Source organism: Rhineura floridana, chromosome 8 (genome assembly GCF_030035675.1).
Source record: "Rhineura floridana isolate rRhiFlo1 chromosome 8, rRhiFlo1.hap2, whole genome shotgun sequence".
Taxonomy (NCBI): Eukaryota; Metazoa; Chordata; class Lepidosauria; order Squamata; family Rhineuridae; genus Rhineura; species Rhineura floridana.
In genome coordinates, this window is record NC_084487.1 from 50,716,062 (window position 1) to 50,731,708 (window position 15,647).

The 15,647-nt window shown below is 45.6% G+C and overlaps 2 protein-coding genes across 3 annotated transcripts in view; both read right to left on the reverse strand.

Moving 5' to 3' along the window:
- LOC133390557 (uncharacterized) overlaps window positions 1-15,647 on the reverse strand; it is a 312,873-nt gene that overhangs the window by 182,542 nt on the left and 114,684 nt on the right. The window lies entirely within an intron of this gene.
- Window positions 7,006-15,647, reverse strand: part of LOC133363417 (retinoic acid-induced protein 3-like) — a 29,575-nt gene continuing 20,933 nt past the window's right edge. The window contains exons 1-4 of one of the 2 annotated variants that reach the window (XM_061582822.1): window positions 15,300-15,410; window positions 10,500-11,475; window positions 9,985-10,043; window positions 7,006-8,824 (exon numbers count right to left, since the gene is read on the reverse strand). In XM_061582822.1, coding sequence (XP_061438806.1) covers window positions 8,732-8,824; window positions 9,985-10,043; window positions 10,500-11,427 — 1,080 coding nt within the window. In that variant the 5' untranslated portion in view covers window positions 11,428-11,475; window positions 15,300-15,410 and the 3' untranslated portion in view covers window positions 7,006-8,731. Of the gene's footprint in view, window positions 8,825-9,984; window positions 10,044-10,499; window positions 11,476-15,299; window positions 15,411-15,647 lie in introns of those variants that run through there. The other variant, XM_061582823.1, reaches the window with a different exon arrangement.

Genomic DNA, 15,647 nt, shown 5'->3' on the forward strand with positions numbered 1-15,647 from the left:
TTCATTGAAGGAAATACACAATAGGAAAGGGATTCTAGTTCTAGTAAACTACCTGCATTGGAGGTTCATGGACCTGACATGGCCTTTGCCCTCATGCTGCAGGTGAGAGAGACAAAGCAAAGACATCTCTTCAAGAGACAGAGAAGAAGCAGGAAGGAGAGAGTTGGAAGGTGTGGTCAGCATTCCTAAGAGGTATCAGTTTTCAGGAAGGAAGATGAGCATATGACCAAAGGAAAGGCACAGCCTAGCAACCTGGAGGTCTCCTCTCTGTCTCCCTCCAGATGTGGAAACACCCAAATCGAGTTGCATTTCCACAATTCCAACACAAGTGATGCTTAAAATGGAAACTGTGATTTATCAGGGACAGGGATTAGGAAACAGACATTGTTCCTGGGGAACCTGGCCTGGTTTTCCCTGCCTTCCATCTGCAAGATTCTTTCTTTATTTTAAGACCCACTCTGCACCCACCTGTTCCCGGGGCTGCCAGCTTTCTTTGGGTGGCAGCCAGAAATTCAAGACGTAGAACATTCATTGTCACAGAGATGAGGGGACAGGCCTGTTCACCTGCTGAAGTTCCATACACACACAAACCCAGCTGGAAAAATCACATGGCAACCTCATCCTGCTATATATTTTGCTTATTTAAACATTTGGTTTTCAACAATCCAAGGAGCAGTGGCAGACATGGAACCACCAGCTTTCCACAATCAGAAAAGGAAGAGGGGGGGCCCAGGGTGTGAGTGTGTGTGTGTGTGTGTGATGGAATTTCCTCCCCCAAGGTGTGATGATGGCCAGAGACTGCTGAGCCCCATCTCTCAGGCCTCTCTCTCTCTCTCTCTCTCTCTCTCTCTCTCTCTCTCAGGCCTCTCTCTCTCTCTCTCTCTCTCTGGCCTCTCTCTCTCTCTGGCCTCTCAGGCCTCTCTCTCTCTCTCTCTCTCTCTGGCCTCTCTCTCTCTCAGGCCTCTCTTCTCTCAGGCCTCTCTCTCTCTCTCTCTCTCTCTCTCTCTCTCTCTCAGGCCTCTCTCTCTCTCTCTCTCTCTCTCTCAGGCCTCTCAGGTCTCTCTCTCTCTCAGGCCTCTCTCTCTCTCTCTCTCTCTCTCTCAGGCCTCTCTCTCTCTCTCTCTCTCTCTCAGGCCTCTCTCTCTCTCTCTCTCTCTCTCTCTGCAATCAGCCACAGTCCAACCTGCTCCAGCTCCTGCCACCCAGCAGCCTTCTGCTTCCAAACGAGATTCCAAACTGCTCTATCAGCTGCGATGCAAACCGCAGCCAGAAACGCCCATCGCGGCCGCTCCTCCCACCCAGCAGCCATGCATGTCAATCACGCATGCGTGCCTGAGGGAGACGTCCAAAAGCCGGAGATCAGCCTCTTCACACCAAATATGGCCGGAGGCTGGAGACGGCCCACTTTTGCCAGAGACTCCGGCAGAAAACCGGAGACCTGGCAACCCTACATATAACCCCTGTTCTAAACCAGCTTCATTGATTGCCAGTTCGTTTCTGGACCCAGTTTAAAGTGCTCACACTAGTGTTTAAAGCCCTAAATTGCTTAGGCTCCAAATATCTGAGAGACCACCTCCTTCCCTACAGATCCTCTAGGGCAGCCTTTCCCAACCAGTGTGCCTCCAGATGTTGTTGGACCACAACTCCCATCAGCCTCAGCCAGCATTGCCAATGGCTGAGGCTGATGGGAGTTGTGGTCCAACAACATCTGGAGGCACACCGGTTGGGAAAGGCTGCTCTAGGGTCTTAAGATCAGCAGCAGAGGGGGCTTCTTGGTAATTCCACCACTTTCACAAGTTTGGGGCAGTGGCCGTCCCTAAGTTGTGGAATTCTCTTCCCACAGAGGTGTGCCTGCAGCTCTATAGCCAGCCATCATTGTTATGTCGGGCAGCCACATTTCTAGGTAGGGCCACAGCTGGCGTCAAAGGGCAGCCAGGTCTGGCCTTGGCTGAGGGCCACTGTGGCCCAAAGTGCTCGCTTGCCACAGGTTGCAGGGATGGAGCTTTTAGGGCGGGTGGCTGTTTGCTCGCTCCACTTACCTCTCTCCTGTGTTCTGCTGCTGCATGCTGCAGGGCTACCATCAACCAAGACAGCGCTGGAGGCTCCTTTAAGGAGCTGATGCCCCTATCACCACCTGGTTGATGGCATGCATGTGCACTCACATAGTGTACTGCACATGCGTGACATTAACCAAGATGGCGACAGGGCAATAGCCCCTTAGAGAAGCCTCCACCACCATCTTGGTTGATGGTAGCCCTGCACATGCAGAGTGCACAGCAGCACAACACAGGAGACAGGTAGGTGGAACAGCAGGAGCCGCGCACCTAGACGGGACATTGGGGGAGGTGCATAGCACCAGCCAATTCACTCACTCACTCACTCACTCACTCACACTCACACACTCACTCACTCAGGGCCGGCTCCAGGAATGCTGGGGCCCTTGGGCATCAGCTTGCCCTGGGCCCCGGCATGTGTGTGTGTGTGTGTGTGCACACGCACGCACACAGGGGCCCCACACACCCCCACCTACCTGTCTGCTGTCTTTTACCATTGCCCTTAACAAAGATGGCAGCCACAGTTTCCCTAAGGGGATGACGCCTCCGCAGCCATCTTTGTTGATGGCACGCGTGTGTGCTACACGCGTGCTAGGCGCGCGCATCTCTTCCATCAACTAAGATGGCGGCAGGGGCTTCAGTACCTTAGGGAAACCGCTGCCGCCATCTTCGTTAAGGGCAATGGTAAAAGACAGCAGACAGGTAGGTGGGGGGGTGGGGGGAGCGGATTGCAGAAGGGGAGTGGAGGGGTGGCTGAGGGGCCCCCCGTAGCTCCAGGGGCCATCAGGCCAGTGCCCCACTTGGCTGTTCTTTAGAACCGGCCCTGCACTCACTCACTCACTCACTCACTGGTGGAGAGGCTATGAAGGCCAGGCCAGGGAAAAGGAAAGACAGTGACCTTCCCCATCTTTCCTCCTCCATCCAGAGAGTATGTTAACTTACATGAATGAGGTTTAATCTGTTGAATTGTCTCTCCCTTTTTTGAGAGTTTCCCAGGAATACCACACTCAAAACCTTGACTTTGCCTGTAGCTACAGGGCTTTATATGGATGTTAAACAGCATTGGGGACAAGATGGTACCTGTAGCACACCACAGCACAACTGCCAGGGGGGCAAAACTACTTGCCATCAAGTAATCAAGAAAAAGAAGAAAACCCACTATGATTGTGAATCACAGTAAAGGGTAGCCATTTTTTTCAGATCACTTTAAGTTATCTCTTTATTTCACCCTTTAGCAATAAGCACCCAATCCTGCTCTACTCATTAAAGTAACTAAAGAATAAACAAACTCTTATGTCTTACTGCGCGCAAATGAACATGCTTCTTCATTGCTGGCTGGGTAGACAACACAACTGAAAATGAAAATGAAAAGCAGAGCAAAAGAAAGCCCAAGGGGTGGAGGCTAATCCTAGCACATTATAAAAAGTTCTCATATTTAACTCTTCAAGGGTCATGTTACTATACAAGCTTTTTTTTTTCCAGGATCACTTAAGTAATTATAGAGCGATTGTGATCATGAAAAATGCACCCTCAGTCAGGGAAAGTCTTGAGTGAGCAGACTTTGGGGGGCTCTCCCAGATGAGGCTTTTGTTGTGCACTTGCCTTGCCTTGTGTTCGAAGTGTGACAAGAGCAACTCCCATTTGGTCCTCTATGCCTAGGAAGATTATTATTATTATTATATTATATTATATTTATTAGTCGCCCATCTGGCTGGTTGACCAGCCACTCTGGGCGACGTACAAGATAAAATACAATGAACATTAAAAATTGAATTTAAGAACCCAACAGTAAAACTTAACCCATTCCAAAGGCCTGCCGGAAAAGCCAAGTCTTCAAAGTCCGGCAGAAGCTCATCAAAGAAGGGGCATGGCAGAGATCATTTGGGAGAGAGTTCCATAGGGTGGGGGCCACTATTGAGAAGGCCCTCCGTCTGGTCCTCACCAGCCTAGCTGTCTTAACTGGTGGGATCGAGAGAAGGTCTTCTGAGGCTGATCTTGCTGAGCGGCATCCCTGACGATGCTGGAGGCGCTCCTTCAGATAGACTGATCCAAAACCGTATAGGGATTTAAAGGTTAAAACCAACACCTTGAATTGGGCTCGGTAAGCAACCGGTATCCAGTGCAACTCCATTAACACTGGAGTGAAATGGTCCTGCCGGCAGCTGCCTTTGATCAGATGAGCCACTGCATTCTGTACCAGTTGCAACTTCCGGACCATTTTCAAGGGTAACCCCACGTAGAGCACATTACAGTAGTCTAGGCGAGAGGTGACCAGGGCATGTACTACTGGTGGGAGCAGACGGTTGGGAAGGTAGGGGCACAGCCTCCGTATCAGATGGAGTTGATACAGCGCCGCCCGGCTCACAGCCAAGACTTGAGCCTCCATGGACAGCTGGGAATCAAGGATGACCCCCAGGCTGCGGACCTGGTCTTTTAGGGGCAAACAAACCCCATTAAGCACCAGGTCTATATCCCCCAGCCTTTCCTTGTCTCCCACAAACAGTACCTTGGTTTTGTCTGGATTCAGTTTCAGCTTATTCCTCCCCATCCAGCCACTCACCGACTCCAGGCACTTGGACAGGGTTTCTACAGCCAACCTTGGTGAAGATTTAAATGAGAGATAGAGCTGTGTGTCATCCGCATACTGATGACACTGCAGCCCAAATCTCCTGATGATCGCCCCAACGGCTTAATATAGATGTTAAACAACATCGGAGAGAGGATGGAACCCTGTGGCACCCCACAAGTGACAGGCCAAGGGTCCAAAACCTCCTCCTCCAATGCTACTGTTTGGTACCTACCGGAGAGGAAGGAGTGGAACCACTGCAATACAGTGCCTCCCACGTCTAACCTCTCCAGGTGGTCCAAGAGGATACCGTGGTCAACGGTATCAAAAGCCGCTGAGAGATCGAGGAGGACAAGGAAGGTGCCTTCGCCCCTATCCCATGCCCTCCTCATATCATCTACCAAGGCGACCAATGCTGTTTCAGTCCCAAGATAGTCCTTGTAGCTGGCTAGGCTGCCACTGACCTGTGCTCATCTTTTCTGTCTTCCTTCTGTGTAAACGGATATGTCTCAGGGAGCTATTCACACCTCCGACTCGCCTTCCTGTTTCTCTCTTCTCTGCTGACCACGGGAGGAGAAGAAGCCATGTTCTCCATGAGGGGCAATGCCATTGCAGCCTCCAACTTAGTTTGCTAGATAGAAGTAGCACCTTTCCTATCCAGTATACATTTCTATTAATAAAGTAGTTTTTTCTTATTTTGAAACCAAGTTTAAGTCTAAGTAATTTAAAGCAAGGCAAAAGCTCGCTTTCTCTCAGATAAAATCACGCCCATGCCACACAGAGCACTGAGCAAGCTACACTAAGCTAAACTCTGCTAATTTACTAAATCTCTAATTGATCTACCAGCCATTGGAGAACCCAACATCTTATTCACTGGTATTTTCAGAGGGTCCTATTCTTACATTGCACCTGTTCTTAAAACAAGCTATCAGTCTTTAAATGGAGGTTGTCGTTGTCTGTCATGTCATAAATAAAAAAGAAACCAATTTCCCCCACAAAAGTCCACAAACCAAGCAAAATAAGGCACAAGAACACAACTGCCTCACCCCAGAGACAACATCCCCGTGTGCCATATGTGGAGATTTAAATCCCCACAATGTAAGTTCAGCTGAGGCATAATGACAACTTGATAGACGTGGCTGAAATCACTGTCTGTTCTACTTTAGCACAGAAACGCAGTGAATGTGCCAATTCCTTCCATGTCTTCAGGAACTCAGAAGGCAAGGAAGATGCAAGTCAAATTGGCATGGATGTAAGGAGTACAAACATGTGGTGAGATGAGGGCCATCCAGAGCTGAATTTGTCTATGTGAGGATCCCAATACACTGTACCTGGTCAGGCACTGTAGCTCTCGAGCTGGAGTGCAAACGTTTATATTCCCCTGCCACCACTTTCTGACACCCCTGCACTTAGTGCTAGAAGCCAGCCATGTAGAATATACAGCCTAGGGCTGGAAAGGGCCAGCATTAGTCAAAAGAAAGCACCTCACCAGTTGGGATTGCAAGGCCTAGAAGCATTCAAATAGTCCATCTGCTTCCTGAAATTAGGGCCCATTCATCCCAAGAGGGCGGGATGAGAGGTATCAAAGCTTGTCAAGAAGGAGGGAGGAGATATTGGTTGAAAATCTGATGTCAGACCCACAAGGGCACTTTTTCAGTGCAACATGGTGCCCTCCAGATCTTGTGGGACTGAAACGTGTCGCCCACCATCCCTGACCACTGACCATGCCACCTGGGGCTGATCGGACTTGTAGTCCAACAATGTCTGAAGGGCCATCCATGCTATATAGGTACACCCCCGGCTTCCTTTGTCTCGCCCTCTCTTCATAAACCCTCCTGTATACCTTATTTGTTGCCTCTGCCACTCTCTTTCCCTTTCTATTGTTTTCACCGGGTGGCTATTTTCCACATCTTTCTGTACATCTCTGATCCGTGGCCTCTCTCACAATACCTCCTCACACACCTCCACCCAGCACACTCTGTACGTGTGTCACACACGTGCAAACACATACAACAGAAACACAGCAAGAATTGAAAATGTATTGGACGTATTATAATGATATGAGTATCATACTTCTATAATACTTGGGGTGGGCAGGGTTTCGTACTCAAGTGGCTTTGAGACAAAGAGGAATGAAGATTTTAAAAGGTTCTCTTAGCAATGTGATAGTCTATGGATGGCAGCCATTTAGATATGGGAGAATGTGCCCTTTAGTGGAGCATCATGAAACCTTCTTAGGATCTTCTTCATACAAACACATGCAGAGTGCATTTGATGAAAGACAGCATTTCATAAAAAGAAACTAACAAAAGAACACATTATAAATGCACACTGCCTAGAATTATTTATTAAATGCTAACCAATGTGCTCAGTGTAGTATGAGAAATAAACAAATAAATAATATTACAATTATAATACATTTACCAGCACGCAAGCAAACAAATAAAAAACAAACTGAACACCCACTTCCCACACTTTAAGAAGCAAAATCCAGCCAAAATTATGCACTTGTCTTTCCAATAGATGTGAATGGGAGCAATGTTAAAACAAACACAGGCCTAATTCCTAATAACCCCTTCAAATCAAGGGGTTGGAAGGAGCTTAACTTTTGCTGGATTGGGTGCTTTCTTTTTTCTTGAGCCAGTTGTAAAAAGTTTTTATTTTTTCTCCCCCTCTAAAATCTGAACCAACTTTCTGAATGTAGTATGGATCAGGCTTGTGCTCTCCAGTGCTCTTCCCCAGCCGCAGTCATCATTATAAAGCCATCCTATAACAGAAATCTTAATTATCTGAGTCCTGGTGTTTATATAGCCAAAACTGCACCAAGAGGGATCAGCAGGAACCCCAAAGTTTGCAGAAGTACTGAAAAGCTTTAAGGGGATGTGGCCACTAGACATGTTCAGTCCTCACTGGACATGGAAATCTCACCAGGGTAGAGATTAGGACATCAATCGGACAAACAGGAAGTCTGTGAAGAAAACTAATTCAAAGCTGAACAAACGGTCCTCTTAAATTTAATTAAAAGCTGGTTCCTTACTCCCTGTATGCATTCTTCCTTTTTTTAAAGCAGATCTATAGACAATTTGGACTGGCTTTCAGTTTTAAAATATTGTGATTTCCGGGTTAAAACTAGTTTTTTTTGGGGGGGGGGATTTCATTATGTCATTCAGTTCCACAAAAGCAGCCAGGGGAATTGACAGGATTGATGACAGTGGTGCTCTGTGGACCTGGTCCAATCATTTCACTTCTACATAAGACAAAAGAGAGCGGCTGATAGGGGCCATCTCTCAGAAGGAAGTCATCCTAAGATTCTTCAAACTGCTAAACAGTACAGTTATCATTCAATACTCATGAAAATTTCAGTGCTTCAAAAAGCAAAGAGGAGCAAAAAAACCCACAAGTAAATGCATCCGGGTCAGGAATGTGGCCTGGGCCAAATCATTGAGCTCTTTGCTTGCATTCCTTCCAGCAAACCGCATGAATGAATGGAATGGATATGTTTAGTTATGTTTGTGTTGTGCAGAGAAAATAAGTGAGGTATACAAGATGTCTCAGCAGAACTGAGAGGAGCCATAAGCCCTATCTGGGCAATCACCCCTCAATCAAATACAATTGTGTAAGAGGGACAGTTAGATAGGGCTGTGCTTGCTTAGCCCCACCCCCTCCATCATGTCCCCACTAGCCCACCAGCCATATCTTGGTTCCTGTGTGATGCAAGAATCCAGGGGTCTACATCAGGCGGGGAGCTCTACGTGCATAGAGAAAGCTCCATGCATCAGACCTTTCCTCACAACATTTGGAGGGCACAGGGTGGGGCAAGGTAACAACAGCAGAACAACTGTAATCACATGAGATGGGAGAGTGCCTTAAAAAGGCCATAGAGGTTGTTCAATTAAGGAATGCAATGAATGAAGAAATATAAAGTGCTACATGTGCCACGACAAATAAAAAGGCATGCAGGAGCAAAAGAAAAAAATCTTCCTTCATCCACTGTAGTGCTGAGTCCTGTCCCTGATTTAGTAAAACTGAAGCACCGATATATCTGTGTTGTGATGACTTCCAGTACTTCAGCCCACTCTGAATTGCTTCTCTGGTGTTCATTGTGGAACTGTTACTTGACACCTTTCCCACCAGAATACTCTTCATATGGGCTGGGCCGCGTTTCAGGCCGCGGGATGGAGAAATCCTGTTGGGGCTCAAGAGTCTGGAAAAGAAAGGAATTATAAGGTTTTAAAGTTAAATATATCCTGAGACAGATCATCAATCACTTCCATTGCCTGCTCCTTTTAAGAAAGCAGGACAGCTTTTTACTGGGTTGAGGAGACTCTGGATAATCTGTTAACAGTGGCCACCACTATTGCAGTGACAGGATGACAGTGAGCAATGTCTCTAAACACCTGGAAGAAAATCCAGTCTTTGATCACTTAAAACTGAACTGAGCCTGGTGAATGTACACAGAAATCCTTTGTTAAGCAACGGGTAATGGCTGGGTAAACCAAAACTCTTGGGATCATAATCTATGATCCCTCATGAGATAAGCATTAACATTTCATTTTTAAGAGACCCTGTCCAGATGAAATTGCATGCTAGATACATAACCACATGGTTAGCTTTGGATGGAAGTCTACCTGAGCCAAAAGGAACGGGGGTTTCACGAAAGCTTTTGGAAACTGTAAAAAGTGCCTCACTTGTAGTGATTTTCCTAGGGTGCTGCAAACAGTGATTAAAGTGTTTCAGTGTGATCCCCACCCCTCCTTTCCCAGTTATTGACATCTATTTGAAGTTTCAGCTCCTCTCTTGCTTTGCCTGTTTAGAGAAGACGCAACTCACCATTACTCGCTATTAGCACAGTGGCTCATCATTATAAACCCCTTTCTTTCTTTGACTGCTTAGAGGAGAAGCAGTACTCTCCTGACTGCCCATGTCATCACAAGGAAGCATTGACTTCACTTCTACTTGGCTTTGTGTGCCCCCAATAATATCAGCAGTGAAATGCTTGCTACATGATCTCTGATTGGCTGAATGTTGAGTGTAGGGCTATTATACAACTACATCAAACATTCTGCAACTTACAGCCAATTCAGCTATATTAGCTGTCCCATCGTAAATTATTCCCCTGTCTCTATACATTCAAATGAACACATTACCCAGACCTCATTTATCAAAGACAACTTGTTAGCTGACTTCTCTGTGTCCCACACAGTCCCAAGTCCATGTAATCTTATGTGAGTAGCAGCCCCCTTTCCGCAAAAATGTTGAATAATTATCCAAACATTCTGAAATTCCCTTATAGGCCACTTAATTAAATGAAGCTGTATTATAATGAATCACTCCAGTACTGAAAATGAAAAACAGTTTATTTACCTGCAGCTGGAAATGAGTTGAATACGGAACGTATGAGTGATCCCTATTTGCATCTGAAACTAAAAAAGAAAGATGGAGGGAGGAAGCAGCAAGTTAGTATCTTCAATATTGCCACATAAACAAAGCAGACTCAGTTGTGTTCCAGACAACCATCTGCAGCTAAGTGGCCACTACTTGTTATGTAGTTGTGGTATCGCTGCAAAGGGACAGTCATATGGATATCTGGCCAAATGGCAAGATGGGTGTTAGAGATCCTGACTACCCCACACATTTGCATGGCTGACAGTGGACCAGCACAGGCTCCACTGCTTCTAGTGTGGTCACCTTTGCACTCTGCACCACCCAATAGGAGCATGGGAATCTGCCACATGGAAATGCCTCAAGCTTTTTTTAAACTGTTCAATTGTATTCCTAAATCTATCTGAATATTATCAGCTTGCCAAAGATGCTCTTTCTGTCTTACACAAAGCATTTGCCAGTCCCATACATGCAGGCATTGTTATGTTTTATCATACCTTGTGTATTGTCTTCTGGAGCATAGGCCCGATTCTCTACTCCATAAGTTTTTTTCATGACTTTAGGCTGGCAGAAATTATTCTCTGAAGGATAGTCTCCAGGCTTCCGTGGAGCAGTGAGAAAACAGAGCTCAGGGATTGCGTACATCATCAGAAAGACCCACCCATTTGCAACCAGAGCAATACTGATAACAGGATCGTCCCACTTAGGGCTTTTGACTAAATCTAGATTGCCTCTCATCAACATGCTGATCCACACCACCCAGATGCCTATGGAGAAGAAGGCAGTGAGGAATATGTGTGCACCATGCCTCTTCCACCTTCTATATGACCCACAGAAAACAAACATGGAGGCTACAAAGAGGAGGGCCATCAAGAAAAGCACATAGGTGAGAAGCAAAATGAACTCATCACGTCTTCTTCCATCCAAGTTGTGATTCAGGCCCTCCAGTGCTATGATATTGATGACCACATACTGTATGGCTATAATAATTTGCACGATGGTCAGGCTGACGGCAATAACCAGCAACACCAATCCCGATAATGGCTTTTTTCCTCTCACCAGCTTGATGAGGTCAAAGGTATGGACTAGGAGACAGGCAAAGCAGAGGGCAAAGAGGACCCCAAAAAGGAAGAAGCGGGTGGGGGCAGTTCTTTCATTGAGCCGTATGATGAAGGCAAACGTGAGGCCAAAGATTCCTAGAGTGCCCAGAAGGAAGAGGAACTGGACAGGGATCAACTTTCGTTTAGTGTTGTCTTGGACTTTACAGATAAGGAAAGGGAGCACAGCTATAAGAATGGCTGTGACAAAAGCACCAGCTGTAGCCAGGGCTTCTACAACAATGCCCCAATCTTCTTCAATGTTACAAAGGAAGTAATAGTCTGCAGGTATGCTGCCACAGCCTTTGGGACGACCTGGAGTAGTCATGGTGCCTCAGGCTAGCCCTAAAGTGTATGGCTTGCCTTAAAAGAAGACCTGTGGAAAAATAAGACAAAGATGACATGATAAACATACATAACATATATAGAATAAGAACATCATTTAGATATGTCAGTATGAAGCAGTATATAAATAACCTCATCATCAATTGATCAAATAATAATCAATAATTATTGATTTAATTTGGATAAAATAATCCAATTTTATTTGACTAACTGAGTTATGGTAGATGGGATCTAGGAATACAGTGAACCAATCTAGTACTATTATATTTAAGATATTGTTATTTACTAAAGTGAGGATCAAGTAATCAATGGAGATACACTGTTTGATCTACACCATCAAAAGGCTGAAAGTTAATTACTTGGTTTGCACACTCAGTTCCCAGCTTGCTAAACCATGATTTACCAGCCAAAAATGAGCAACAATCTGCTAAAAGAAGACCAAAGCACCAGGGGATGGGATGCCCCCACAGGGAGGTAAATTTGTGTTCACTGCAAATATTCAAAAAGTATCCATTCATTATGCAACTGCATGGATCCAACTGCATTTTGAAGTTTGAGATTATGGAGAGCTATAAGTCAGGGCTTGCAGTTCAGCAGTGCACTGGCATTATATCATTTTTCAGCTGGCATTATGGATTTCTTTTTGCCTTTTGCAGAGACTTTGTTGGGTTGTTTTCTTATTTTTACAAACCTGGAGAGGAATAGGTCAAAGGAATGGAAAATGGAAAGTGAGTGGAGTTGCTAAGAATTAAATATATGCCTCTGTTTCCATGGGAAATAGAGGGTGGGTGGGTTTGACCTCACACATTTTGAGGTCTTGCTCTGTCCTCTTTTGGAATGTGGCCCCTGACAGCTTTCCACTGGGGTAATGCATCCCTCAGCCCAAAAAAGGTTTTCGCCCCTACTTTAGCATAAGAAGAATTAAGTGTTTTGAGCCAGGACCCCAAATGCACTGCATTCTCCAAAGCAGATCAGCTGTGATCATTGTAATTATCTGCAACTGTCAGCACTTTATCAAGTAGCAACACTTTCCTTCATTTACCAAACATTCAGAGGCATTTCTTCAGGGAACTGAAAACAGAAAACTCATCATAAGGATTGAATGTAGGGTGATTTGCTTCTCTCGTGAGAATTTTCCAAATCAGAACCCACATACATGATTTTAGTGTTAGCATTTGCCTTTGGTGCATAATGGCCACTGCAACATTTCCCCTTCCCCCGCTCCATTTGTAAGAAGAATAAAAATGTATTTATGGGCTTCAGTGAGACTTACTGCCAAGTAAACATGCATAGTATTGAGCAGCAAATCCTTCATTCATTGCTTTGTTTGCCACACTCTGCTTCTGTATACATAGCTGAAAACCACACGTAGCTGATAGCTAGAGGTCAAACAGCAAGATCCCCAAACCAATTACATAGCGCTCCTTGCATTTGAACATAATGAACACATTGAAGCCAACGGGACACAAACCGGCTTAATAATGATTGGACTAAATCAACATAGTTCCAGATACTCCAGTTTAAACTTGCCAGCTGTGAAAATGCAAACCAAATCTACAGGGAAGACCTCGGCCATGGCATGCTTTGCATGCCACTGCATATGCATAAATAAGGACATTTTTGCTTACAACCCAGCACTTTTCAGACTCCAAGTCTATCCAAGGTTGTCTTGAAACATGAAAAAAGAAGCCCAGGTGCAAACCAACAGTGAAGGCATGATGCTACAAACTAGAGATAGTCCATATTTTGTTCTCATTCTGTTTATACTGATGGCATGTATGCTAGATATGCATTCGGTTATGAATTTTGTTCAGATCGGTTGTTTGCCATGACATCCTTCCTACCTTTTGACAAAGTTAGTGGATATGTCTTATTCCTTGGCTCCCCTCCCTTGATTCCCCATTTCTGTAACATTGGCATGTCAGGGCCAGTCTAGATGTGAGGGCGGCAGATCCATAACTTAGAACTGAGCTGCTGCAGTTTCCTTATAAACTGAGGGGGGACAGCAGGGGCATCGGCTGATGCCAAGGAGTGGCAGCAGTCCCCTGGCTTCTCCCCAAGTCCCCTGAGCTAGCCTCCTCTGCACCTCCTAAGCTAGACTGCTGCCCTCAGATATAGTGGAGGATGTTGTCTCATCGCCAGTGTTGAAGTACAATTCAACTGTATTTGGCTTCTGTATGTGGAGTAGAAAGATCCTCCGTGGCGCAGAGTGGTAAGTGGCAGTAATGCAGCCGAAAGCTCTGCTCGTGGCCGGAGTTCGATTCCAACGAAAGGAGGCAGTCAAATCTCTGGTAAAAGGGGTCGAGGTCCACTCAGCCTTCCATCCATCCATGGTCGGTAAAATGAGTACCTGGCATATGCTGGGGGGTAAAGAAAGGCCGGGGATGGAACTGGCAATCCCACCTCATATATACGGTCTGCCTAGTAAACGTCGCAAGACGTCACCCTAAGAGTCGGAAACAACTCGCACTACAAGTGCCGGGACACCTTTACCTTTACCTTTATGTGGAGTGGAGGGCACCATCTTGTTCTTCACCACAGGCAGCAAAATGTCTTGGGCCTGCTCAGGGGTCAGGGGAAAAGGATTGAAAGTGTAGCCCCATAATTCTCCAACCAGTGGGGCTTCATGATTGAAAATAACCCTTGCCAAGAGAAAAATGGCCAGGAAGAAGCAAGCAATATGAGGGAGAAAAGCAAGGACTGGGAAAGTCTTCAGCTCCTTCCACGTTCTGCCTACCTATCCTATACTGTGAAAATCTCTCCCCGACTTTCAGCATTATAGAGATCCAACACATGCCGGGTTGGGTTGTGCTGCCATCTTGTCTAGCTGTGCCCTCAGATGGGATGTTTAACTTGTAAGTTGCCACAGGAAATAAATTCAATTCAGTTTGCATGGCGAACCCACCTAATTTACACTTTCCAAAATAACACAAAAACTGAAAAAGAGCCATCCTTCAAAATACTCCAGATTTTTCAGTGCAATTCTCCCACCAAGTAATGTGTACAAAAATGCATACACTGGGTTAAAGTGTGCATGAAAGTGCATATATTCATGAAAATATCATACAAAAATGCATTATATTAGGGGAAATTGCTCTGCAAAAATGTGCATATTAGCCAACAATGCATTCAAGCATGTGTATATTAGGACAAACTTGCGCTAAAATACTGATGAATTTTCATTACAACTTATTTTTTTTAAAAAAAATTAAATACAATTGCAAACTGTTGTTGAAATGAGGAGAAATGAATGTAAGATTGGAAACCTGAGAAAATGAGAGAAGCCAAAATTGACAGATTCAACCAGCCCTACTTGTTAAGTCACTTTAGGTCTCATTTTGTAGAAAAGTGATTGAAATATATGCATACAAACAAACAAACAAAGCATGAACTACCTGAACTGTAGTGAATATCATAAAAGCATAAAAGCAAGCTGGTTACATCAGAGCAAATTTCCATTTAGTCGAGATCTCTTCATCCACGCAGCTCAGAGTGGCGTACCTGGGATTATCCCATTTTATCCGCACAATAAACCTTTGAAAGAGGTGAGGTTGAGAGAGAGTAACTAACCCAAGATCACCCAGTGATCTGCCCAGCCCAACGCTCCGTCCTCTGTACCCTCTGGCATTCTGAGATGCCTCTCAGAAGTCCACAACCTGGGTAGGTCCTCAAAACCTTTCAAGAGACACATTTTGTTCTCATGTTTCATCCTCCTGACCTTACTCCAAAAACACAAAGCAACTTGGAAAGCTGTAACCCAGCAGCATGCCCCTGGGAAAGGCCGAGAAAGAGCTGCCCAGGTTGTCCTCTTAGCACTCCAGAGTCTCATAATGGTAGCCTTGGTCTTTGATTTACCTTGGCTGTGTTCTGGCTCACCCAACTAGATGGGTCTTTTTCAGCAGCAGAGGCTGAAGCAGGGAAACTCCTGAAGCACACCCATGCAGCAAACAATCTCAGCTCTGTTCGTTTTTCTCTCCCTGAGCAGACAAGCAGCAAAATTCCTCTTGCACTCTGTAAGGGCAGCTTTAAAAGCAAATGAGGGGGGGGAAGGGTGTGTGTGAAGGAGTAGGACACGCCTATTCCAGTTCCACTACTCCTGGTGCAGTTATAAATATAACGTTCTGGTGCCAGGAGATGAAAAAGTCTGACGTCAACTGGACAGTCACCCCAGCAGCTGGGTGGGGAAGGATCCTTCGCCACTCC